At 28.9% G+C, this 27,082-nt stretch overlaps 1 protein-coding gene and 1 long non-coding RNA gene across 3 annotated transcripts in view; one reads left to right on the top strand and one right to left on the bottom strand.

Moving 5' to 3' along the window:
- LOC142320481 (uncharacterized) overlaps window positions 1-9,824 on the top strand; it is a 38,906-nt gene extending 29,082 nt beyond the window's left edge. The window contains exon 4 of one of the 2 annotated variants that reach the window (XR_012755402.1): window positions 9,602-9,824. This is a non-coding gene — a long non-coding RNA (uncharacterized LOC142320481). Of the gene's footprint in view, window positions 1-9,598 lie in introns of both variants that reach the window. The other variant, XR_012755403.1, reaches the window with a different exon arrangement.
- The window catches only part of LOC142320480 (juvenile hormone esterase-like), a 78,769-nt gene extending 52,316 nt beyond the window's left edge, over window positions 1-26,453 (bottom strand). Inside the window, exon 1 of the mRNA XM_075358313.1 lies at window positions 26,184-26,453. Coding sequence (XP_075214428.1) covers window positions 26,184-26,279 — 96 coding nt within the window. The 5' untranslated portion in view covers window positions 26,280-26,453. The remainder of the gene's footprint in view (window positions 1-26,183) is intronic.
- Window positions 26,454-27,082: the final 629 nt, after the last annotated feature.

Raw genomic sequence — 27,082 nt, 5'->3', positions numbered from 1 at the left:
ATTCAACTATGATTATTGAGTAAAGGGAATAAATTGTATTGTTATTTGTGGATTTTGACAGCAGACTTTGACTGTGTAGATAGAGAAGCAATTTTTTTTTATAATTTACATAATATTGGTCTGTCTATTAAGTTTATTGATATGGTGGGAAATTCTTATTAAAATACATAAGCATGGGAAATTAGGTTGGGGGGTGTATAAAGATTGATAATTTTATATTCAGAATCTTGTTTTGAACAGGAGACATCTTGATCCTTTCACAAGCTGTGTGCCCTTCAAGTTGTGTTAGATAATCTGGGGGTGTACTGCAATTCCAATGTTCTTTCAGTTAATATGAATAAATCTAAAATAATAGCATTTCGGTGAAGGATAAAGGTGAGTGGTGAGGAACGATGGTTCTTTTTGGGAGAATGTAATTGAAATAGCAATTAAGTAGTACCTTGGAGTAATGGTCACATCTTTGTTGCTTTTTATTCAGCATTGCAAAGAAAAGGTAACAACAGGAAAGTACGCCGTTAAATTTATTTGCAGTAAAGTAATAGCTAAAAACAACGTATCTATATCTGCAAAATGGCATATGTAATATTTATTTATTTATTTAATATTGTGTGATATTAAATATTTATATATTAAATATATGTGATATTATGTGATATTATGTGATATATGTGATATTATGTGATATATGTGATATTATGTGATATTAAATATATGTGATATTTAATATTTATTTATGTAATAGTATATATGGAGCTGTTTGTTGATCTGTAATGACTTATGGAGGCACAGGTTTGGTGTTGTAGGAAAATGGAGTGATTAAAAAATTCCAGAAATATTTTTATAAAGAAATTATTTGGTACCCCACAAGCATACAAAGCTATGTGCTTTACTCAGAAATGTTTGTGGAATTTTTATACTTTCTATCTTCAGATAACATATTAAATTTCTGCTTAAAGCTTTAAGGTTGCAGGACTATAGGCTTCCATATATATTAGTGACATTAGATATAAAGAGCAAAATGTGTTGGTTCACGAGCTAGTTAGAGCTGGCAGCCAAATATTCATTTCAGTTGGGAGGATTAACATGTTTTTATTTACTTTTTATTGAATGTATTTACATTATTTTTTTCAGAATTAAATTCTCTACAAGTTTTATTAATAAATTTTTCACATTTATTAATCATTTAACAAAGCTATTGTCTGCAAACTAAAAAAACTTGTTTTCAATACCAAATTTTGTGTTTTACATCGGATTAAAAACTATTGAAGTTACAGTTCTGGGATCTGCTTTATGCTATTTTCAGCTCAAATTACATAAGAAACCACCAACTTTACTCCTTAATTTGGGTCCCAAAAATTACAGTAGGGCTACTTTTTACTAGAAAAGTTGAAATCCGGGCAAAATATCTTCGTCTGGAAAACAAAGTGTTTCCAGACCTATTTTATATGAAATTGTTTTTACTAGTTGAAGAAGTCCTGAAAGTTTCTACGTTTCTTTGTGGGACACTCTTTATAAATACAAGAAGATAGATACTGCCCACTTACAAAAAATATATATAGGCCTTATATAAATCTGCTTTAGTCATTAGCAATTTGAAATTATGCAATATATCCTTATATTAAAAAAAAATCTAGTAGCAGAAAATTTATGTTCTAGTGAGATACTAGAAGATATATTTTCTAATCACAAAACTGGTCTCTAGTTTTGTGATTAGTTGGCGCATATTTTACTTTTCTATAGAGATTTTTTCATTCCTGTTTTGAATTACTTGTTTCTGCTTATTCCATTCATATTTCATGACAAAATTAAGATTTCCACTTTTATTTAAATATTGTTTTCTAGTTTGAATATTTATTATAAATATTTCATTTATATGTTTTGTTTAGTACAAATAAATATTTCTTGTTTAAATAACTAAATATTGTTTATAGTGTAATTTAAGTATCACAAATTGTTTATAGTGTTAGAATATCACAGCTAATTTTTGTGATACCTTATGCCACTAACTACTAATTTGCAGAGGATTGAATCTGCACTAATTTTTTTAAAAACTATTACTGAATTGCTGAAGGTAAAATATTTTTAAAACCATGCTATAATGTTATTTTATAATTTTGTTTAAAGAAAATAAGTAAATAATCGATAGGGTAATAGAAAGAGCAACAATTGTGTCATGGTTGGAAGAGAAGGAATAAATTTTAAGCTGTATTCAAATGAAGAAAGAATTTATCAACATTGTTAATAGATTTTTAAAATTTATGATATTCCTACGTAAATAAAGTAGATATAAATAAATACCGTAAATTTAATTCTATCAGATTTTTTTCATGAAAATATGAAACTATTATAATACTACATTGACATAGTAACTGTTATATCAATGTCAATGTTGCATTGAAAGCTATAGGTATAGATTCTAACCTTGATGATCTTTTAAACATATAATGCCAAATCATGTAAATAACACTACATGACTTTAAAACAATTAATTTTATTAAATGGGAAAATGGTGTAAGAATATTTCATACTAATTTTCATTAAAACTCATGTTTACACAATCATGCCTAAGAATTAATACATTCTAACATATTTACTTAATATAAAGTTAAAAAAAAATAAGCTGTATTTCAAAATAAGGGTTTTTATGAAACAAATTAATCTTTAGATTACCAATAATAGAAAAAAAAATATCAGTAGGATTTTTTTAAATTCATTAATTATTTATTGATTTGACACTGTTCTCTAATCCTTTCTGTTCTGCATTTATTTTTTTTTTCGTCTGTATAAATACTACATCTTATATTCTCAGGTGTATGCTTTTTATATTTTAATATTTGTCTATCTCTAGACTTTTTAGTCTCTTCACATCCTCTATTACTAAATTAACTAAACCTTGATGTGCTAATGTATGACAACTTACCTGGTTCATTTCTTTACAAGATTCATCCACAAATATCTCACCTCACCTGTTATTTTAAGACCATTTCATTTTGTACTTCATCAACCCACCTACTCCTGCATACCAATTTTCAATGGCCTCTACTTAGTTACTTTCTCCTTTTCCTATTGTCCTAAACTATTGTCCTTTACAAAAAAGCACTTATATCACATAAATATTTTTAAGAATATCTTTCTCATTTTTAGAACTTTCTTTCTCATTAAATCTCTTCTTGTTTGTGACATACTGCTTTGCAATCTGATTAAAGTTTTTCAATTCAGTTCTGCATTTTTTAACAATAAATTTAATTTTTAACAAAAAATTTAGTGATTTTGGAATTAGACAAGTGTTTTACATCTGTTTAAAGACAAACCTTATTGCCCATATAAAGTCTGTTGAAACTTCATCTTAAAAAAAGAAAGTTTTCGATTCAAAATGTAACATAATGTCTGTAAAACTGTTACCTTGTAGTAGCAATGGCAGATTAAATTACTAATTTAAGTCCAACTAGTTTTTACCATTACTTTGTCATAAAAAAATATAGATGATTTAGGAATTCGTCTACTGTTTTTAATGAATAAATTAGCAATTTCTCTAAATTAGATTGATGGTTAACTACAGTAAATTATTACAATACAGATAGATTACATTTGCTTATATCTGTTATAGTAGAATTGCTAGCTACATTTCACAGAATATCAGATACAAAAAATGCATAAACTATATTCAATGAATACAAGAAAAAAATATTCTATATTTCTTAAAAGTCATTGGGAGAAAAAAAAATTCTTGATTTAATGTATCTAGAATGAAACTGTGAAAGAATGTAATTGCTTTTTTGAATTTTTATCTGACGTTTAGTTTTATTATGAGAAAAATTGTTTCAAAATGCATTTAAATTGCACATTATAGTGAAAACAGTTTAGAAATCATTTCTCGTATTACTATATCTGTTGTTCATTGCATTAAATTTTTGGAGAATAAGAAACAGGTTGAATTTTTAAGGAATAAACCTGCTGATTTTATTTGCAAGCTTAAAATCTTACTGTTTTGCTTTTATAACAACTGAATATAAAATAAAGCACATCATTACGGTTATTAAATACCAACTGTATCTGCAGCTTTGTATGCATTTCTATCATTTCGAAGTGCAACATTTCTGAATGTAGTGTGATATGTAATTTGTTAATATATATATATACCCTTTTAGAAATATGATGTTTAGTCAACTTTTAAAAAGTTAAAACTACCAGAATTCATAAAGAGAACACAGATCTTCTTTTAGTTGAGAAATATGATAATCTATCGATTAGTAGATCAATTTTCAGAAAATGAAAACAAAATTATTCATTTAAAAAAAAAATCAGTTTTTATTTAAAACTGATTAATTTTTTGTTTTGATTTGATTTATTAAATCTGTTATTTAAAACTGATTTATACGTTTTTAAAATAAGGTTAAGCCGCATAAAGTTTCTCATGTAGTTCATAATAGAAATCTAACACAAAATATTACAATAAAATTCCTATCTTAATGTACTTATATCAGCATTAAATTATTTATGTCATCATTAAAAAAACCATACAAATTTTCAATTTTGCAGGTGATTAATAGTTTTAAATATACGGGTAGTTGAATGTCAAGGTTTTTTGAGATAAGTTCACTTCTGTATACAAGAAAACTTCCCCACAGGGAATTTCATGCTTATCTGGCATGTTTATTTGTTTTATAAAAAACAATTGGAAGTGTTCATTTCAAAAAGCTGATGTCATCAGTTTGTCAATGATAATTTTATTATGATTATAAGGATAGAAGTTTTACTAGTAACTTGATGTCTATCCTTATATAAGTATGGCCAATTTGAATTTGAAAGAAAAAGAAAGCATCAATTAATGGCTCATAATCTTGTAACGGTAGAATTAAAAAATATAACGAAAGATGTAATTAAAAATTAATAAACAAAGAGAAAAATTTCTAAACTATTCAAGTACATTATGCAGGCGCGCAGACTGTTCGGGAGAGCGGCTGTGTCCGAACACAGTCATCTTCGGGACATCTGCAGAGAGGACCCAACTCCGACAGTTGTAAGGAAGCGGCCTCACGCCGTACTGGACGAACCACCGTGATGGTGCGGTGCGGTAGCCGAAAATCGACAAACCAGGCTTAGGGGCCTCCATATCGCGTGAGCCATAAACGGAATAGTGCGTCAGACGCGTTTCCGGGGGTCGCGAGTGAATAGTTTTTCGCGAGTTATATAATTTGAAGACTTCAAATACGGTAAGTCGCGCATACAACAAAAACGCGGTCTAAATTTAATAATTTTTTTTTTTTTTTCTTCGCGTGTGTTTTGTTCTGTTTCTCTTGTTTCAGAAACGGGAGAAACGTGGATGTGGAACTCGACGTGCCGTCTCATCCTGCCAGCCGAAAGAAAAGTTATAATTAAAAAAATTTTTTTTTTTTTTTTTTTTTTTTTTTTCGTGTGTGTGTTCTGCTTCTTTTGTTGCAGATACCAACAGCCACCACAAAACAAATGGTTTCTTCACTGCGGCCACGCGGTCCCCCCAACCCCTTCTCAGACACACGTGTGTCTGAAGGTTAATAATTACGTGGAGTGAATAATTACTGTTTGCTTCTTCCACAAAAATCGCCGCCCCAAAACCGCGATCGCGAATAGGTATCACCATTTGTAAGTTCCCTATTACCTTCCTTTCCTTTCAAGAAAGAAGAAAGAGGGAACGAGCCCAGCAGCCATCAGCCCAGCAGTCGCAAGCCCAGCAGCCACCTGCCCAGCAGCCACCTGCCCAGCAGCGACCTGCACAGCAGCTACTGACAGCACAGAAGAGCGAAGAAACCTGCACTTTCCCCCGTTCAGCCCTTCGGGGCTTCGGGAATTACAAGGTTAATGGTATGTAACTTCGGTTACTACCAATTCTTGGAAAGTGCAGGCCAAAGAAGAACGAAGAGGTCTTCGGGAGAAGAAGAGGGAGAAGATGAAGATGAAGAAGAAGGAAGACCACCCACTCGTCTCAACATCACGGACTGGAGTCCGGAACAGAGCCCAGCAGAGATGCGTCCTGAAGGGCAGCCATACCAGAAGCGGATGAAGAGCTTCTGCACAACCTCTCCTATTTCAAAACTTACAATCAGAAAAAAAAAAATAAAAAATAACCCAGCAATTGCGACTCCTCCGGAAAAGGGGACGCATTGCTCCCTCCTTACAGGTAGTGCCCCGTTGTGGCGTATTCCTGCTAGCCTATTAAAGAGTTAGCACCGAAAGGACTTCAGTGGACGGTCTGAAGGGGAATTACGTCGGGAGGACAGGCTTCATAAGCCTAGCCTTCCGCGGTCGGCCCATGAAATGGGTTCGATAACGCTGGTTCAACAACGGATTGGAATGCAATTGGATCCGTCTTAAATTCACTAAAGTAATAATAGACAGGGATTGAAAAATTGGATCCGAGATTGAAAATAACCTTTTAAAAAGACAGGCCCGATTGGAGGGATCCAGCAGCGAGGGACTCTGTCCAGGTTCTGCGATAGAGTGGGGAGTGGTGGACTTCTGCCAACTTTGCATTCCAAGTACATTATGTAGGCACATTTTTTTTTCAAGGATTGTTCAGAAATTTCTCAGCCTGACAGAGAATGGCGTTTAAATGATGGCCTTCTGCAAATTTTCAGTCGCATGCGTTTGGTTACTTTTTGGTGCGAGTAAATCAAAGAAGTTTTCATATTTTCTGAAAAATGAAAAAAATTGAAGGTTGAGCTGTTATAAAGTACCTTGTTTTAAAAAGTATAACCACGATAAACATACAAAAAGATTTAGATTTCACTTTAAAGGTTCTTTCCCCTACGATTTCTACGATAAAAAGTGGGCTGGCTTAATTTTAACGTGGATATACTACACCCATTCAAATTGATGAACGCTCGGGACGCCCAGAAATTGATATGACAGACGAAACAACACAAAAATCCACAATGCCGTGTTAAATGGTCGACGACTGAAGGTATGCGAGCTTGGTGACATTGCAAACATCTCAATAGACTGCGTCCACTACATTTTACACGAAACTTTAGAAATGAAAAAGCTTTCCGTTCTATGGCTGCCGCGTTTGTTAACAGTCAACCTAAACTGCAATCGACTAAACTATTCTCAAGGTTGTTGTAGACTTATGTAAACGCAATTCCGCCGAGTTTTTTTGGACCTTTTACAACAACATCAGATGAAACATGGATTCACCAATACACGCCACAGAGGCCAAACAGTTAGTGCGAGCAGGTGAAACTGCGCCAAAAAAAGAGAAAACAGTTCCATCTGCAAGAAAAGTCACGGATACGGTTTTTTTTGGATCCTCGTATGTGTTCATAGACTACCTGGAAAAAGCCAGAATCATCAACGCCGAATATTTACGCCTCACTACTGGACGGATTGAAGGATGCGATTCTCAAGGATTTTACAAAATAATGAGTATATTTTGCTTTTGGCTTACTTAGCTGATGTATTTTCGCATTTAAACGACTTGAATGTGAATTTATAAGGACGTGATAATAACATTTTATTAATGACAGCCAAAGTTCACGCTTTCATTAAGAAGCTTAATATCTGCATTATTCGCCTTCAAAGCCTAAATTTTGAATGTTTCCATTCACTTCCGATTACACTGAGAAAAATTTGGATGAAGAAGACACTATTATCCACCACAGTTTAGATAGCATGAAGATTCATTTGCGTGAGCTAAAAATTCAGTGGCGAGGTATTTTCCGGCTGATAAAAATGATTTCTGGAAGAGATGAGCACTGAATCCATTTAATGAAAACCTTTTTGCAGCTGCTAAGTTACCAGTTGAGATTCACGACCAGCTCATCGAAATGTCTGTCGATTAATCGTTACAACTACAATTTGCAAAAAACCCGATACATTATTTTTAATATGATTTGTAATTTAAAATTAAATGAAAGATTTCATTTAACAGGAATAATATTAACTTAATACTTCGTTTACAAATAATAGCTACAAATTAGATGAACCCGAGTTTTCTGCATACTTCTTTGTACTAAAATATTTAGCAATTAATGCCTTTAAAATTGTAATTTCATTTATTTGTTATTGTTGCATAGCTGCATCGTTAATTATTCCATAAAATAATTACTTAAATGAATTTTTATTAACTGTGATTATCTCTTTTTATCTTTCTTTCTTTCTTTTTCCTGTTTAGTCTCCGGTAACTACCGTTAAGATAATACTTCAGAGGATGATCAAGTGTAGTAATAACTCAAACTCAAGTGTAGTTATAAACTAAAACTCAAGTGTAGTAATCTCTTTTTTATCTAAATTTGTATTTCGCAACGCTGCTCTAATCAAAGTTTTCCATGATTCTCTTTGATTCTTTTAGGAAAATGATGATTCTATTTGTTACTTGTGGAATCATAAACCTACCGCTCCTTACATGACATATAATGTATAGATGAATTACGAGCTAAGTAAAGTATTTACTTACATTTTACATTAACAAAAAACTAAACAACGAACGACTACAATGAACGCATACAGATTATGAGTTTATGAAAGTAAGTAAATGTAGTCATATATGATATTACATATACCTCAACATTATTGAAATAGATTGTATCTGATCATTTCATAAATTCTCCAATAAATTGACAGTTTTCACATCAACAGTATCAAAATACTTTTGTTCTCTGTTAACGTTAGAAATGTAATTAAAGGAAATTAAGATTTGACGCAAATTATTAGACTCAGTGGCTGTTGCACACACAAAAGTTGGTTTCTCTTGAGAACCCGAAAGTAGGATGCCTCACTATCCAAAATTCTTAAAAGTGAAGTTAATTTCATTTGCAAAATATTTCAGTTTTGTCTATTGAATATTTTTTAATCCTCATTATCAAAATAAATTAAGGGAATATCATAAAAATGGTGAAATCAAAATTTAATGTTCAAAATTGCTCAAATTTTATGTTCTAAATTATAAACTTTGCTTTATTTTCTCTTACATTTATAAAAAAAAAAACAATCTGAAAATACTTCCTAAGCCTGAAAAATAGAGGTGGATATTTAAAAATGCTTTAAGTGTTTAGAATTCCAGGATGGTTTAATTCCTTACATGGTTGTTTCACATATTTTAGCGGGTAAGAGTTGTTTATTAGAATTCAGGTTTTTCAACTGCTTTTAACAATTAAATTATAATAAATACAGTTAAAACAGAATAAACTGCTTTCTGTGTACTGAAATAAGGGAAAATCTATCTATTGCGTAGCATCTACTTCTAACAGGCAGTGAGTTTTATATTAAACAATTCACATTTATTACGATTTTATAGACAAAATTTTACATAACTAGTAGTACGGGTTTACCTTGAAATTATGTTCGTAATATTTTATAAATATAATTTAATTTAACGATTATAACGAAATAAAAATAGTTTTATTGTTAGTAAGATATGTAATTTTATATACTTAAATCTACTAAATTTTTCAGCAATGTAAAATGTAGTGAGTAATGTACAAATAGAACAGTAATTAATGAATAATAAATACGAGTAATTATAAGTTGCCTGTTCATATACAACAAATATATATACTATCTATATATAATAATATACTATCTCATCTCAGTTGAATAACTCGTTTTGTGTCTTTATTAATAGTAGCAGTTTTATGCGGTCCAAACTTATATTGAACTATTCAAATATAATAATCAAGCCGAAAGGGATACAAGGAAACTAGAAAGTTTAGTCGACTGTGATTATGCTGAATCGATATCATTTTCGTTGTTATTTCTAAAGTTTAATACATCAAAAACTATCATTTTTTCTATTACGAATGGCAACAAAAAAGTTAAAAATGCTGAAATAAAATTTATTTTTCTTTTATTTTAGTACAACCTAATTGAAAAATAATATATGAAAAAAATATTTCATTGTATTGAAAACAAATCAGTTTGTAAATAAAGTGTTATAATTGAAAAAAGTATGTATATATTTTTTTAAATATGCTAATTTATTTTGAAATAGTGCTATCCCTTCTCATCCATATCCACCTAAAACTCAAGACCTACTGATCTGAGTGATTCCTTTACAACTAAATACATTTTTATTTTGAACGGTATATTATAGAGTGTCCCAAAAAGAAACGGAGAAGCTTTCAAGGAATGTTCTACTGGTGAAAATAATGAAAAAAGTTTATAAAACATAAGTCTGGGAACTCTTTGTTATCGAGTTACGGCTAGCGAAATATTTAGCTCGGATTTCAGCTCTTCTAATAAAAAGAAGCCCTACTGTAATTTTTGGGATCCAAATTAAGGTGTAAAGTTGGTGATTTATTATGTAATTTGAGCTGGGAAATAGGATAAAACAGGTTCCAGAACTCAAGTAGTTTTTAAGATATCCGACGTAAAACACAAGATTCGGTGTCGATAAAGTTTTTTTTTAGGTTTGCAGTACAATAGCTTTGTGAAATGACTAATAAATGTGAAGATTTTGTAACAAAACTTGCAGAGAATTTAATTCTGAGAAAATTAATGTAAATACAGCCAATAAAAATTAAATAAAAACCTTTAAAAATCGGTTTTCTATTGAAGCAAAACAGATAAAAAATAAACAGAAAATCATATCATTTTGTACCTAATAAACATTAATCTTAATATAGCAAAACAAAAAAATAAAATGATAAACGGTAAGAGAAGAATACTAATTTCTTAAACTGAATTGGACGCGGTGGACCAAGCAATTGGACACCACGATCATCTTACTTAAAGCCACTAGATTACTTCATTTGGGAACATATGAAAACGATAGTATACCGACAAAAAGTTAATACTAAAGAAGAATTGCTCATTAAAATACGAAATCCTATTGAATTTACACGAAACGATCCTGAGATGATACGGAAAGCCACCGGAAATATTTTTAGTCGGGCAGAGTTTTGGTCGGGTTGTGAAGGAGGGAATTTTAAACAATTACTGTAACTGAGGTTTATTAAAGTGATTTTTAGCTACTAAAAAAAAATGTGGCGTTGCACCATCGTGCTGGAAAATCATTTGTAATCATGTTTGTAAAGGTGCATTCTCCAAAAGAACCGGAAAATTATTTTTCAAGAAATGAACGTATGCATCTCCCGTAAGGTTTGCATTGAAAAAAAACGGTCCCAGAATACTGTCACAAATAATGCCACACCAGACCGTAATGTGACATCTATGTTTGAAACTAATTTCCACACTACCATGTGGTTTGTCTTCACTCCATAAATGGCTATTTTTAGAATTGAAGACTCCGTTTCTCGTAAAAGTGGCTTCATCAGTAAATAAAATTGAATTTAACTTATCAGTATTGTCTAGTAACCAGTGACAGATGTTTAACCACTGAGGGTACACAAATTTTGAACCTTCTGCAGGCGGTAAGGAAGAAGATTTTTCTTTCCGTAGGATACGCCACAGTTTGTTTTTTAACAAACCAGTGCGAAATGAAATTCGCCTTGTACTAGTGTTTCGGCTACGCTGAATCACACGATGTTCATCATTAACACGATTTACTTGGCGTTCAACAGAAAATAAACACGTTGGAAATGACCTTTTCGTTCGTAAATGCTGATACACCGGAAAAAAGTTTTCATATTTGGAATCCGCCTTTCAGAAAATCTCTCCTGATATTCAGGTCGAACAGCTTCAGAATTTCCATTACAAAATTCATAAACAATGATTATATTCCCATAATCCACGTTAGAAAATTGAAATGGCATTTTTACACTACGATATGATAACACTACACTTCCTTTACCTGTATAATAATTTACAACAATTTCAAACGTAGTACTAACAACTGATCAACAATCAAAATTTGATTGTTGATCAGTTGTTAGTATTGCCAACCTAAACAATAAAATTTTTTAAAATAAAAAAGTAACATACATTTCAATTTAGTTTTTTACGTAATTATTTAGTTTTAGCTGCGTAAATTATTGAATATACACAGCTAAAATATTTTTTTTTATAAATTTTGTGAATCATTTAAAGTTATTTTCAGTAATTAGCCTTTATGTTTTTAAAAATTAGCGTTTAATGTTTATTAAGTATAGAAAGAATAATACGATTTTCTATTTTTCGTCTGTCTTGCTTCAATAAAAAAACAAGTTTTAAAAGTTTTATTTACTTTTTATTGACTATAATTACATTAATTTTCTTAAAATTAAATTCTCTACAAGTTTTTTTTACTAAATCTTCCCCATTTATTAGTCATTTAACAAAGCGATTGTACTACAAACCTAAAAAAACTTATTTATCGATACCGAATTTTGTGTTTTACGTCGAATATCTTATAAAACTACTGGTTTTAAATTCTGCGACCTGTTTTACAAAATTTCCTCAGTCAAATTACATAAGAAACAATCAACTTTACTCCTTAATTTAGATCCCAAAAATTACAGTAGGGATCTTTTTATACAAGTGCTGAAATCCGGGCTAAATATTTCGCTAGCCGTAACTCGAAAACTAAGCGTTCCCAAACCTATGTTTTATGAATATTTTTCATTATTTTTACCAGTAGAACATTCCTTGAAAGTTTCACTGTTTCTTTGTGGGACACTCTTATATTATATACATTATCAGAAATGGAAATTTCTTTATCGTTTTTACTACACCGATAAAAAACAGAAAGTCCAATAATATTTTCCTGGATAGATTAAGGGAAATCTTGGCAAAACCTTGATCAGAGCAGTATTAAACAATACACAATTAATTGTAAATTAAAAAGTAGAAGTGTTTTAAGTCCATATTCAATTTATAATACAAATCCATATAAACTAATTACGTAGACAAAATAAATCATAGAAAGTCTTAATGAAAATGATTATTTAAGCATATTTATGTACATGTTAAACATAGACGCAAGAAATTCATATTTTTATTTTTTATTAGTATTATTTGAAAATTCATTCACCGAATAATTTTTATTTTTCTGATTTTAGTTTAAATAGCTTTTATTTTATTGAAAATGTCATAGAACTATAAAATCCCTTGTAAGCCTAAAAATTGTGTTGAGTTACATGAAAATAGTTTGGTTTGAAACTAGATCGTGGATACCGGTGTTCTTTGGTGGTTGGGTTTCAATTAACCACGCATCTCAGGAACGGTCGAATTGAGACTGTACAAGACTACACTTCATTTACACTCAAACATATGATCCTCATTAATCCTCTGCAGTAATACCTGAACGGTAATTCCCGGAGGCTAAACAGGAAAAAGGGAGAGTTTGGTTTGATAAGAGGTGGTTAATATTGTTTTTTTTTTTTTTTTTTTTTTTTTTTTTAGTAATAACTAACTACTGTTTTTAGTAAAGGTTGTGAAAATTCGTAAATGTAAACACAAGGATAAGTCATTTTTAATTTTCTAAATCCTAATCCACAAGATTCATATTTATGTCAGTTAAACAACGATCTGATTGCACATTTTTGTAACTTGAAAATTGGTTGAGATTTTTTGAGAAAGGAGATATCATTATACTAGGCATAATAAATATTTAATCGAGATGATAAAATTAGCATTTTATTAAAACGTTACAAAACACATCAGTAAGATTTGATTTGTTGTAAACGAAATCAATTTGATCATTCCGCGAGGATTTGTCACTTAAAAAACCCCAAAAATTTCGCTTTATTGCTAACAAAAATGATAATTAATGGAAGTTCTTATAGCATGATTAGCAATGTTACTTCTACACAAGAAGAATTGTTGTAATGTATGATTTTTGAGGAAAGTCATATTTGTAAATCTAAACATGAACATCATTACTAGATGAGGAGTAGGGTTAAACTGAGAGATGGTCATATTTTAAAGCAATCCTTTGTGTAGTTATAGTCTAAGGCCCTGATTAAATAACGTTCTTTAAGAGAAAACTGCATAGTTCCTGTTAATAAAGTTTAAAAAATATTCAATTTTTTCTTCCTTCGGTTGTATTACGCGGCTGGAACCTGTATTGTAATGAGGGTCATTATGAAATAGATTTTTTTACGATAGAGGTGCCCAACTAATCAAAAGTCTACTCTTTTCAACCGCTGACCGATCAGAAGTAGATATTCTCTTACGCATCAGTTGTTTTTTTTACTTTGATTTTAATTCGATTTAGTAGTTAGCAAACAGAGGTTAATTTGAAAGTACACCAATAGGTAACTAAGTTTCCATATTACACTGTTTATCCTTTTATTAATTATGTAGGATTCTGAGGAAGACTGTCTTTAATACCGATCGAAATTTAAAGAAAAGGCAGAGTTTATGACTGATAACCTATTGCCTAATGTATTTTTTGAAAAATTAAAAAAAATATTCCGTAAATTTTATATTCTATCATTGACTCTTGCGAAGTTTACGACATTCGTCAAGGCCGCGTCATAACTTACTTCGCACTCGTGCATTAATGGCTTTCATTACAGGCTCGTTGCATAAAGAACAATTAATTCATTTGTTAAAATCAGTTAAACTGTTCGAAACCGATTAACGAAACAATTTTTACAACTTTCGTTGGTAGGCGAAGATATAATTTTTCGCAATCAAATCGATGTAAAATATTCTCAAACTGTTTTTACCTAACTAAAAGTAATTTTAAACGAGAACATTTTTCAGGAATCGGTTAATAATTCTCATGATATATTACCTCATTAAAGATTTACCCAAAGTTTTGTTTTAAAAAACTCTACAAATGATGATTAATTATTATTCAGATGTTACAGAAATCACTTCTTAAGCGGGTTCATTTGGAAGTTAATTAACCTTTATAGTGCCTATAATAAAATAAAATAAATAAATTTCACAATTGTTTCTGAAGAAAGGCGACTGACGAAAGTTTTTGTAGCGGGCGTTTTATATATTTACACTATTTAAACTGAGCCAATCTATATCTCAAAAACTAAAAAAAATGTGTTCTATTAAAGTTTTTCCATTTCAAGGGGGAAATATGTTCACAACCTATGTAGTCCTTGATAAGGTCAAATAAAGGTAATTTCAAGGTCAACTTATTTTTTTAAACAGGAACCTATATTTTTTATTGCAGAATCGAATTCTTTGAAAAAAAAATAAAATTTCATTTCAAACTTTTTTTTTCTAAAATTGATAGTTTTTTTTTAGTTATTCATCTTCAAAAATGCTGTAGGCCTATAAATTGGTGTTTTTAGTTTCATTAGGTCTGGCCCAGCTGACGAGTTACATCCGGCTGATGTTAAATTTTAAATAAAAGAAAATTAAATTTTAAATAAATAAAAAAAAAAACATGATGCTAACAATAATGAAGCTAACAATAATGAAAAAGAAATTGAGCATGTAAACACAGCAAACTTTTTAAAACAACGTAAAAGCGAAGTACAAATTGCAGATAACATTTGTCTAAGTGAACACATTATCAGTGTTTTCAACTAATTTTTTTATTACTTTTTTACTTGCCGAATATTAATAAATATTAAATTAATTAGTTTTTATTTATTAGAATTATTATGAAACTATTTACAATTCGAGAAAAAACTGAGGTAATTTTGCTTTAGGAGGAATATTACCGATAAGTTGATCAGATAGTACTTTGTATGCTCTACGATTCCCCATTAGAAATATTCCAAATTGCGCTTCTGTGTATAGAATTTTAAAACAGTTTAACGATGCTGGAAGTGTGGAGGCCAAAAATAGGAACCGTCAAAATACTGTGATAGTAGAAAACAATGAAATAGCGGTGGCGGTGGCTGTGGCAGTCATTGTAGATCCTCATGTTACTTCAAGTAGAATTTCGCGCGATTCCGGGATATCAAAAACCAATATTCTGAGAATATTAAAACGTCTGAAATACCACCTGCACCATATTTCACTGCATCAGGAATTGCATGGCAACGACTTTGATTTAAGAGTAGCATTTTGTCGATGGGCGCTGGAAAAAGTACTGGAATATCAAATTTTTTTAATAACATTAATTTCGTTTTTGGTGCATGTAGTTAAAATTAAACCACACTATTGACATTTATTGATTTCTTATGTATGCAGTCATTTTTCCAGTTTTTTTACGTTGCCATTAATATTTAAATTATACGTCTCTTAATATTTTTACACGTTTTTTATTTTTTGTAGTCTTTATTACCTTTAACAGGTACAAGACCAACTGAAAATGTTCAATTTTAATTTTTACTTCTAACTGGTACGGGTAGAAAGTACTGTTGGAAGGAAAATCTAATCTCTTTAGGCAGTGGAGGTGGTTTTGATAAGTTATTGTAAAAAAAAGCATTTTACTAATAAGTTTCTTCTTCAAAAAAAATGACAACCACAACTAACTGTTGATTAAGATCAATTCCGTAGATAGTTACGTACATTCAAATAAATATTTTATAAAGAACTAAACAATTAAAGTTGTATTAGATCGTTATGTAAACAAATCATAATTACTCTCCGATTATTCGAGTACTATACATTTTTTAACTTACATTTTAGAATTACTAGTAAGCAGTAATAATAAAAGTATAAAATAAATATAGTATTGATTAAAAATGAACTATCCATAAAAACAAAATCTCCTTGTACCTGCAAATAAACCTTCTACTAACTATTATTTATATATTTATAGATAAGAGTTAACTATTATTATCATCATATATCACAATTTTTGTCAAGAACAAGAAAATCTTTTAAGAAATTACATTTCATTACACAGATAAAAGCTTTGAAGTGTAATAAATTAATTTGCTATCACTAGAGATTTAGTAACTATAAAAAAAAAAAAACAATTGTTGTATGCATGATGCATGTTACGTGCCATTCAAATTTAAATGATTATTAAAAGAAAGGGTGAAGGCTTACATAAATTTTCCGGCTTTGTCCTAGACAGTTTTTATTTAAAATACGTCACAGAGTTTTTAAATATTAATGATTTAATTGTATAATATTTAGAGTACAATTATTCAGTAATTTTTAATCAAAATTTGGGTCCGATTTGAGCTCCTTGATCAAATTACGTTTTTACCTTTAAAATTAAGCAATCTTAAAAGTAGAGCAGAGAAAAAATATTAATATCTTTATTAAAAGATTTGGTCCTATTTGACCGCGTTGCTCGACAGCTACCTTGTATAACAATTTTTAATAACAGCCACAACTTAAACAATTTATTAAAAATTATAAAAAAAAGCTGTAAATTCTTAAGCCAATGAGTCCCCCTTGCTTTGGAGCTTAAAAGCTTATTTATTCTTTTAAAAAATACTTAATAAGATTCTCCATTTACTCCATATGTATTTTTTTAAATGCTTGCTTAACTGTTGCTCTTCAATGAACGGATCTATTTCGATGAAATCTTTTTTATTTTGTGAACGAACGTCCTTTGCTGGTCACATTGCTAGTTTTTCAAATAATTTTTATTTTTTTATTATATAAATCTCTTTAACGTTGTTTCTCTACGTATCGCAAACCACCCAAACATCCTTATCTTGTTCAGAGAAGATGATGACGATGGAAGAAGAAACTCAGCAGTCGCCCAACGGAAGAACGAAGGGCCAGTACTTCTCCTGTATTGTCCTTTTCAGGGTTCACAAGTCTTTTGAGGTTACGGTCTGTAATTATTTACAACCGGAAATAAGGAAAGGCAGGCTAAAGAAGAAAAAAGTAACTACGTATCAGAATTCGAACCCGGTCCAGCCATGACCCGGACGATGCAAGACAAAGAGGAAAGCGAAAGTAAAGAAGAGTCTATCGAACCTTAATTCACCATTCTTCTTTCTTCTACCCTACAATTTAGACCCGTTGTTAGCTCATGCGATTCCTTCCGGCGAAAAGAGTGCATGCATCCTCCAACAACTAGGATCCCATCAAAGCGCAATCCTGCTAGTTCGAAAAGCACTAGACTGACAGGACTTCAGTGGACGGACCGAAGGGAATCTTGCCGGGAGGAAAACGCAAATACATCGCTGGTCTCCCAAGGTCATCCCAAGTATCAATTTTCAAATTAATCTGTAAGGATAGCGACGCGATCCACAATTCTTTCCATAAACAAAACTAATATTAACAAACATTAAATAACAGATATTCGCCCGATAATAAGAAAGACCCAGCAGCAAGTGACTATTTTCCAGGTTCTTCGATTAATAGGCAGAGATATATATCTTCCGCTATCCTTGCGTTCCGTTCTATATAACTTTCTTTATCTCGGCTTTGTTTTCTTTAACGGCTTATTTTTCATGCAAACGGTGTTTTTTGTTGACCTGTCCATATAAAAAATACCCTAAAAAGTAAAAATAAAAATATTTTAAACAATTCCTTAGTTAAAACGTTTTGAAGCCTGTGACAAATTAAGGATTAGTCGGTAGTTCTTTTATACGAACATCACATCGTTCAATTATTAAAGAGATAAATGACTGTGAAAAATTATTTTTATTCAATGACAATAAAACTAATGTTTTTCAACATAATCCTGACTATTTTTAGGTAGTTGTCCAATCTTTCTGTGAGCTTTCTTAATCCGGCAGTAAATAATTGTTCATCTCGGAACCTGACTCGTTCTCGACTTGCTCATTGTTGCCGAATTTGGTGCTATGTAAAAACTCCTTGAGGACAAGACAAAAAAAATTTTGATGGTTTGAGATCGGGACTGTAAGGTACCAAGTAAGGTATAGTAATACTGTCAGACCCTACTTTTGAATAGCTTCCTATATCTTTTGAGCGTATGGTGGCTGGTGTTAACGTGCAGAAGAATTACACCTTCTGGAAAAGAACAAGGACGTTTCAACCTTATTGTGGGTTTCACCTAATTTTTTAGCGTGTCTCAGTAGTACTATTGATTGAACGTTGTTCTTCCAAATAACCGCAATAAATTGGGTCTTTACAGTCTCAAACACCGTTAGAATTACATTACCTGTTGACGTATAGGTTTTGAATTGTTTCCTGGCGAGCAAATCGGATGTTTCCATTCTTACTCTGACGCTTGGATCCGGCTCAAAATGATGAATCCAAGTTTCATCACTAGTTATTATGAAATCTAAAAAAGCATTCGTTACCTTCAGTTAAAAATCGTTGTTTAAGTTCCGTATAAATGTGGCTTCATGTTTTGGACGCCAAATTTATTTAAAATATTGCGTCGGCAAAACAAATAATACGGTTCGTTTACGGATGATCACTTTCGCCCGAGTTAAGATTTTGATAACTGTATTGTAACGATAGTTATCTTCAAGGGGTGTAAATTTACAGAAAAAAAAATTAACCGTGAAAAGTTTTAAGTAATTAATATCACATTTAATTAACGGCAAATTTTCCAGTTTTCTCCAACAGTCTTCTTTTAATAAATTCCCAAAGTGAACCGTAACTTGAAGCACTTAGATCTTTGCACATATATATATACATACATATATACATATATATTTATGAATATGCAAACAAAGTTTAATATTAAGAATAATAAAATATGCAAAAGTAATAGAACCTAATCAAATTACAGAATCGTTCATGAATGTATATTTGATTACAGCATTTCATTTCAATAGTATTTATTAATTTAAAATTAAAAACTATTCATACAAAAATAATTTACTTTAAATGAAATACAATCCAACTTAGATCTGCAATGTCTAATCGCATTCCTTTGTTAACTATTTTTTTTCATAAATATTATTTTACTGATGTAATTAAAAATAAATAAACGATTAAATATTTTAATTGTACTTTACATATCAACTAGTAATAATGCAATTGAAATTCAAAATATCTTTTAAACTATAATTATAAAAATTACATTAAAGAAAATTTTAATACATAATTTCAAAATTAAATGTAAAATTCAACAAACACAAACGCATATATAACGTATATTATATATATATATATATATATATATATATATATATATATATATATATATATATATATATATATATATGTACACGCAATACATTAAATGCAATATATCGAAATGTGGCAGATTTTAACTAGATACTAAACGAAACAAAATTTTTAATGTTACAAACCAAAGAATTAAATATTTTAGAAAAATAAAAATTTAAATTAAAAAAAATAAAATCAAATAAATCAACTTATTCGACATCTTTAAAGCTAATAAAAAATGAACTTTGTTTGTTTGAAAAAAACAACAGCTAATAATATTAACAGCTGATTCCAACAATTAAGTTTTTTGTATTGGATTTGAATAGGAATGAACATTTAAATAAGTGAATGGAATAGAACATATGTCATTATGCGATGGTTTATAAATTTTTCAGTAAAGAATAGGTAAAGATAATTTTTGTTTACGGGTCTACAAAGGAAACGCACGAACTGCACAGCGAGACTAACATCAAAGAACAGTAGGATTCCAGGCCAGAAAACCTTTCCTTCCGTATTTCGGTGCTTACATACCGATGGATCATTGCAGTCCTCTTCGTGTACTGCTGAACGGCAAGAACATTCATTCGGAGAAGAAGAAAACGTAATTTACCACATTGAATGTAGTCCGGGTATCAACCAGAGACGCTTCTTGCTGGACTGATTTAACAAAAAGTAATGTACGGCGAATACTAAGAAAAGGTAAATTCCAAACTTCTAATCGACAAAAAGTAAAAAAATACTTCCTACAGATCTTTCTATACGTTTAAATTTTTGTTGCTGGATTCTGGACAACATTAATAACGTAGATTTTATTCTGTTTGCCGATGAAGCCTCATTTACTCGAAATGAGATTTTTAATTAAAATAATCACATATGTAATTTAGAAAATCCAAACTGCACCATCGAAACGGGATATCACCGGAAAGCCACCAAAAACATTATTTACCGGACAGAGTGCTGCTACATTTACTGTGGCGGAGGATATTTTTAGCTATTTATTTAATTGTTTAAATTTGTTTTATTATTTGTATACCTTATTTTTGTAAAATATTTAATTTTAATGTTTTGTAATATTGAAAATGTTTCGTTTAGTACCTAGTTAAAATCGTGTGACGCATTTTGATATGTTTTGTTTTTAATAAACTTCAAACTTTCAAGTTTGTTTCTGTGGATCTTTATTCATACCATTTTACTCAGAACCAAATTCTCTACAAGTTGTGTTGAAACCTTTGTGTTTATTACCGATTTAACAAAGTTATTTTACGCATCACATAAAATAATATTTTTTCAATTCGTGTTTACAATCTGGGGTCTTTCACGCCAGATTTCTCGAAAACTACTTAAAATACAGTTCTGAAACTTTTCCAATCTTTCAGGTCAGATTTCAAACAAAACAATAATGCAAAGGGGAATTTACCCCATAATTAGGATTCCAAGAAATCAGGGGGAATCTTTGTCACCAGCCGACACTCGTTAGAAAGTGTTTCCGAACTTACGTTTATATTAACTTTACTTATTTTCATCGATACAACAAGAACTGAATATTTGTTACATTCTTCACCAATCACTGTATATGTATACAAGTATATTTTTTTCTTCAAACAAAAGATGAATTTTTTAAGTAATTAATCAACCATATGCTATTAATAGTTATGTGTAATGTAAATGGAATTATAGTAATACTATATTTTATATTTAATAATAATATTAACTCAATTATCAATAATTCAAAATCTGTAAGTAAAATATGACTCGATAATTAAACGATAAATCATAATTCTTACAAAAATAAAACATGCAAGATATAACTGAATAAAAAAAAATGCTATTAAGGACAGAAATAATAACAATGTAATAACAAAGATAACATCAATGACATGGGAAGGTCACTTTAAAAAAAATTTGTTGAGTAGAATACTGTAGGTATTATAAAAATTATTTTCAAAGAATTTCCTTAAAAAATCTATAATTAACTGGTTTTAAAAATGTTTATAAAATTATATTGAATACAATTCAAACCCTTTTTTTTAATACTTGTATTCTTTACATTATGTTTTAAAAAAATATTTAAAACCTAAAAAAAATTGTTTTAAAAGCATATGTTGTTCTAAAGCACAACCACATCTAAATACTGTAATAAAGTAATCAAACCAGTATGATATTGTAATGAAAATGTTGTACACATCAGTTAATCACGAAATCAGAGTTCTTAAATAAAATAAGCTATAGTTGGTGAAAATATAATAGTTAAATTTAAATAAATTTTGTCCAAATCTTTTATTCAGTGACTATAAGGTATTAATTCAACATCACAAAAATCAAAGCGAAATATTAAGAGTTGTAACTGCAATTATAGAAAAAAAAAACAATTATATATATATATATATATATATATATATATATATATATATATTCCTTTATTTGTTACTGGATTCTGGACAATGTTAATAGCATAGATTCTGTTTTGTTTACCGATAAAATCCATACTACACCATTGAAAATGGCCACCACCAGAAAGCAACTGAAATTTGCCGGGCAGAGACACAAGCAGGCTGATGAAATTGATTTTTGATCATCTTACGAAACTCAAACACAACAAAATCTTAAGTGATCTGGTGGAAATGGTTATCCTGGAAGAAGAAGTAGATGACAGGAATGTTTTTAGGAAAAAGATAGATAATTGGAAGCAATTTAAGGAATAAAATCAGGTATGCGGAACGGGCTTAAAGTGGACTGACGAACAGAAAGCTAGAAGTGAGCGAATGAAGAAAATCTGGGAAGCAAGAAAGATGAAACTCATCAAGCCAAGGTTCATCACCGTCAAAGAAGACCTTAACACTTCAAAAAAATAAAAATATTCTGTTTTATGTATATACATAAAACTGTAACATAAAATTATATATATATATATATATATATATAAATATAATTTTTTTTAACACATACATATAAATTATATTTACTTAGATAATTTCATTTCATTTATCCAGGTTACTGATTAATGAGGATGTATAAATGCGTGTTTGAAGGATTGTAATATAAAGAAGTTAAAAATATTTTAAATTAAAATTTGTATAATAGATATTTATTACATTTCCTAGCAAAAATAAATATTTTAAAAGAAATGAATGAATGAATGATTTTAAATATAAAAGAAATCACAAAAAATGATCCAGGAGAAACTTGTCATGAACAGGATAAGTATAGCAATAAAAAAATTAAAGTGGATAATTCCATTTTGTTGAGTCTGAATAAATATTGTAATGATTGTTACAAAAATCTACAAGTTCTGTTCATAAACTAAAAGATCCACTGTAACTTAAGATAAAATTAATTTAAATTTTCTATCAGTCTGTTTCAGAATCATAGAATATTTATTTTTAAAAATATTTTAGGAATTCAGTCATGAATAAAATGACTAGTTCATATAACTTACGTCCAAAAAAAAAAAAACTTTGATCCAGGTATACCACTTGATCTTTCCAAACAAATACTGGGATAATTCATTTATTTATCCTTAGACTAGCACACCTACCCATTAAATTATTTTATTAAAATAATTAATTATTGCAAAATAAAATAATAATAAACTTATTCTAAATTTATTTTGTGTGTTAATGAGCACATTAGATTATCAATCTAATACTAATTAAACAGCTATACTTTTATTGATGGAAATAAGAGATAAGAATAAAGTACTTATAAACTTTCCAAAAAAGTATTAAACTTCTTTTAATAAGACTGTAACAGCAGATTAAAAAAAAAGAAAAATACCTTTAACAACTGAACTTTTGTTTCATTACACTTAAAAATGCTGCACGTTTGTAACAAAAAAATATTTATCATACTGATAAATTAAGTATGAAGTACAAGTGAGTATAAAAAAGTAGTATCATATAATACATTTACAAGAGCCCTAGTGTATTAAATATTTTTGTATCAACAGCTTATTAATGTACAAATGATATTTTTTTATTGATTGTTCCAGCCGATATTTATACTTGTAATGAAGCCTACAATGTAATGATATGAAGTGGAGACTAATGAAAAAATGTCAATCAAGCTGGGAATCAGTTAATTCATCCACATGTCATTTGCATATATACATTTGTAGAGAGAGAGAGAGAAACAGAGGAAGATAAAGTGTAAATTAATACGTATATGTGATACTTGTAAATTTACAAATTATCTAATTTTGAAGTTTTACATCAAAAATAGATATTTTATTTTTAATTAGGCGTAATAAAATGAGATTCTACAATAGTGTAAAGATATTTATAAATTTCTATTTCCTGAAATCAAGTTCCTGGCTGATTAGTTTTTAAACCAGCACATCTTAAAGGGACATATAATTTTCTACTATATATTTCTATTTGGATAATACATCATTCATCATCTGACAGTTCATTTTTTAAAACGAGAGGAACTAGCTCAATAATATTCATATTTGAACTGGAAAGTATTGCCTACATTTTAAAACAATATCTGTTTATATCCTTTAGGGAGGTTCAATCCTTTCTTCATACTAATAAATTTATAAAATCCCTTAATAGGATTAGTTAATACAATAACTTAAATGCTAAATTAATGTTGACTTAAAATAAATTCTGAAATATGTAATTAAAAACAAAAATATTTCAACCTATTTTTTTTTTGAAAAAAAAAAAAAATTAAACTAAATTAATCTCAATATCTACCATCACTTTTTGATTTTGTATAAAAACCAATTTTACATTTATAAATAAGTACAAGATTAACAATATTAATCACACGCTTGCTGTAAAATTTAACAAAGAGCATTTAAAAATATTTTGAATAGAATAAAAATGCTAATTTTGCTATGTATCACTCTTAAAAATTTTTAAATCAACAGCATCACAATTTAAGGTAATGGTTATATAGCCTTTACCTGAATCTGAGTTAATTTTTGCTCTAAATATAACTCTTCAAAAATAGCTTCTGGGTGTGTTAAAAGTTAGCATGTATGGAATGGGCATGTGTGACACTCTAAGATTAAAAAAAAGAACTGCCCCAAATCTCCAGTTGTTAACCTAAACCTTAGTTAAATGTATATAACATTTGGCTATAATATTTTTTAAGTTTTATCAAGACAAAAAATATCACAGTATTCTAATTCAAAGAGAACATTTAAAATTTGGAGGGCAGCATTTGGCATTACAGGGCAACCTAAAAAAGTTAATGTAAATGTAAAATATAATATTAGTAATATTTTAAAACAAAATTTATGTAAAATAAAACATATATTAAGTTTTAATTATGTACAATAATTAAAAATAAACCAAAAACTCTCATTAAAAACTTATATAGTTTTTCAATTCTTTAATTTTAATTTCAATTTTTAGAAGTTGGTATAAAATTAAAAATAGTAAATGTTAATTTGGTTCTGATTTAAAAAATTTTAAATGAACTAATAAAGTATTATTTTTTTAGCTTTTAGTATGCTTTACTTTAAGGTGGTTTTATTAATTTTTTTTTAGAAGTCTATAAATTTTCTTGAATTTTTCATGCAAAGATTTTTTAATATAAAAAAGATTCTTCTATACATCATTAAATTATTTTCAAACATCTACGAAGGCAATGTAATTTTTGTTTAAAAAAAATCTTCTGTTTAAGTAATCAGGAAAAATTTACAATAGAATCATAAGAGAAACTTCCTTTACAAAACAAAAAAAAAAAAATCATCATCAAAATCAATTTACTTGGTGAAGGAAATTTCAACATAAAAACAATATCAGATAGAATTGAAAACCATCTCCTTTTTTTCAAATTGGTAAAAAATATTTTTAAATAATTGACATTGAGTAAAACAGAATTTTTAATGTAATTTGTAATATTTTTATCTGCTGAGGATGTTACGGTTAAACAATAGTACTTAATCTAAATATTTAAACAATAGTGTTTATGTGTTAATAGTGTTTATCTGTACATAAACTGGTCTGGCTGGAACATGACAAAAGTAATAATTTCGTTTATTACATAAATCATCAAATATATAAAAAATATGTTTAATAAAATTAAAATACATAATTTAAATTCTAATTATTTATATCAAATAAAGTACATTATACACATACAAATCTATAATATGAATTTTTTTTTCAATTCTGTTAAAAAAGTTTTAAGCAATAACTAAATAATCTTTATAAACAATAACTAATCAATCTTTTTCACTTCTTTTTAATAGAACTCAAATGAGTTTTAAAAATGTATTATTTTAATTGATAATATGGACGAGTTAAAAAACAAAGTTTTGTATTTTCTTAAAATGTTGTAATAATATTTTTTTAAATTTGAATACTACAGCTAAATACATCACAAAGAAACTGATAAAATATATGTATTTTACATAAAATGTGTGTGTGTGAGATATTAAAAAATATAAATTAAAATACCTTATGATGATGAATTACTAAATAAACAATAGCAAATGACACAACTGCAATAACTGCTAATACACAAATTGTACATTTAGGTGTATTTTTACCCATAATAAAAAACCTAATTATTATACATGTAATTAATATAACAAATAAACTATCACTTTAACAGGTTATCAGAAAACTACACAACAATGTGTGAATGGGACAAGGTAACATTGAAACTAAATGTAAACTGAGGCAGTAAGCTGAGATAATAACTGTTACAGACTGACTGTTGCTAATGTGAAGTAGTAACTTTATAATAGGCTAGAGAAACATGGCTGCAAAAAGCAGCACAGTTCTACTGTAAAATTTTGTCCCACTACTATTACTATCTCCTTATGTTCCTAAATAATAATAATTAAAATAAAATTTAGAAAACACTTTTAACAAAAGTTTACAGAATTTCAGCTAAATTAATTTAACTAATATTTTTTACTGCAGAAAATTAGTCAGTAATTCCTTTTACTCTTGATACAACATTATAAAATATAAAAAGGGTTTTTCATTTCTAAAAATTATCAATCATTAATATAATTAATGTAAAATGCAGATGTAGGATAAAATTGATGCAGGTTTAATGGTATTTTTTTAGAGAACAATATTATGTCTACAACTGAAAATTAAGTTACAACTTTAATAAAATTTTTATTTTTCTACATGGGAAGAATGCAATTTATTGTGTAAAAAACTAGGTTGCCCAATACAAGACAACACTTCTTTTACATTACATGTTAAAAAGCCGGACTGAGTTTTTAAGATGTAAAATTGGGCTATTAGGTCTTTAATTGATGTCAACAAATATGATTCATGTAACCTACTTAAGCTATTTAAACTAAATATTCTGATATTTTTATGCACTTATGTTAAAA

The sequence above is a fragment of the Lycorma delicatula genome, chromosome 2 (assembly GCF_047948215.1).
Source record: "Lycorma delicatula isolate Av1 chromosome 2, ASM4794821v1, whole genome shotgun sequence".
Classification (NCBI taxonomy): Eukaryota; Metazoa; Arthropoda; class Insecta; order Hemiptera; family Fulgoridae; genus Lycorma; species Lycorma delicatula.
Note: the sequence above shows the minus strand (reverse complement) of the source record. Positions and strands in the feature narration are given on the sequence as shown.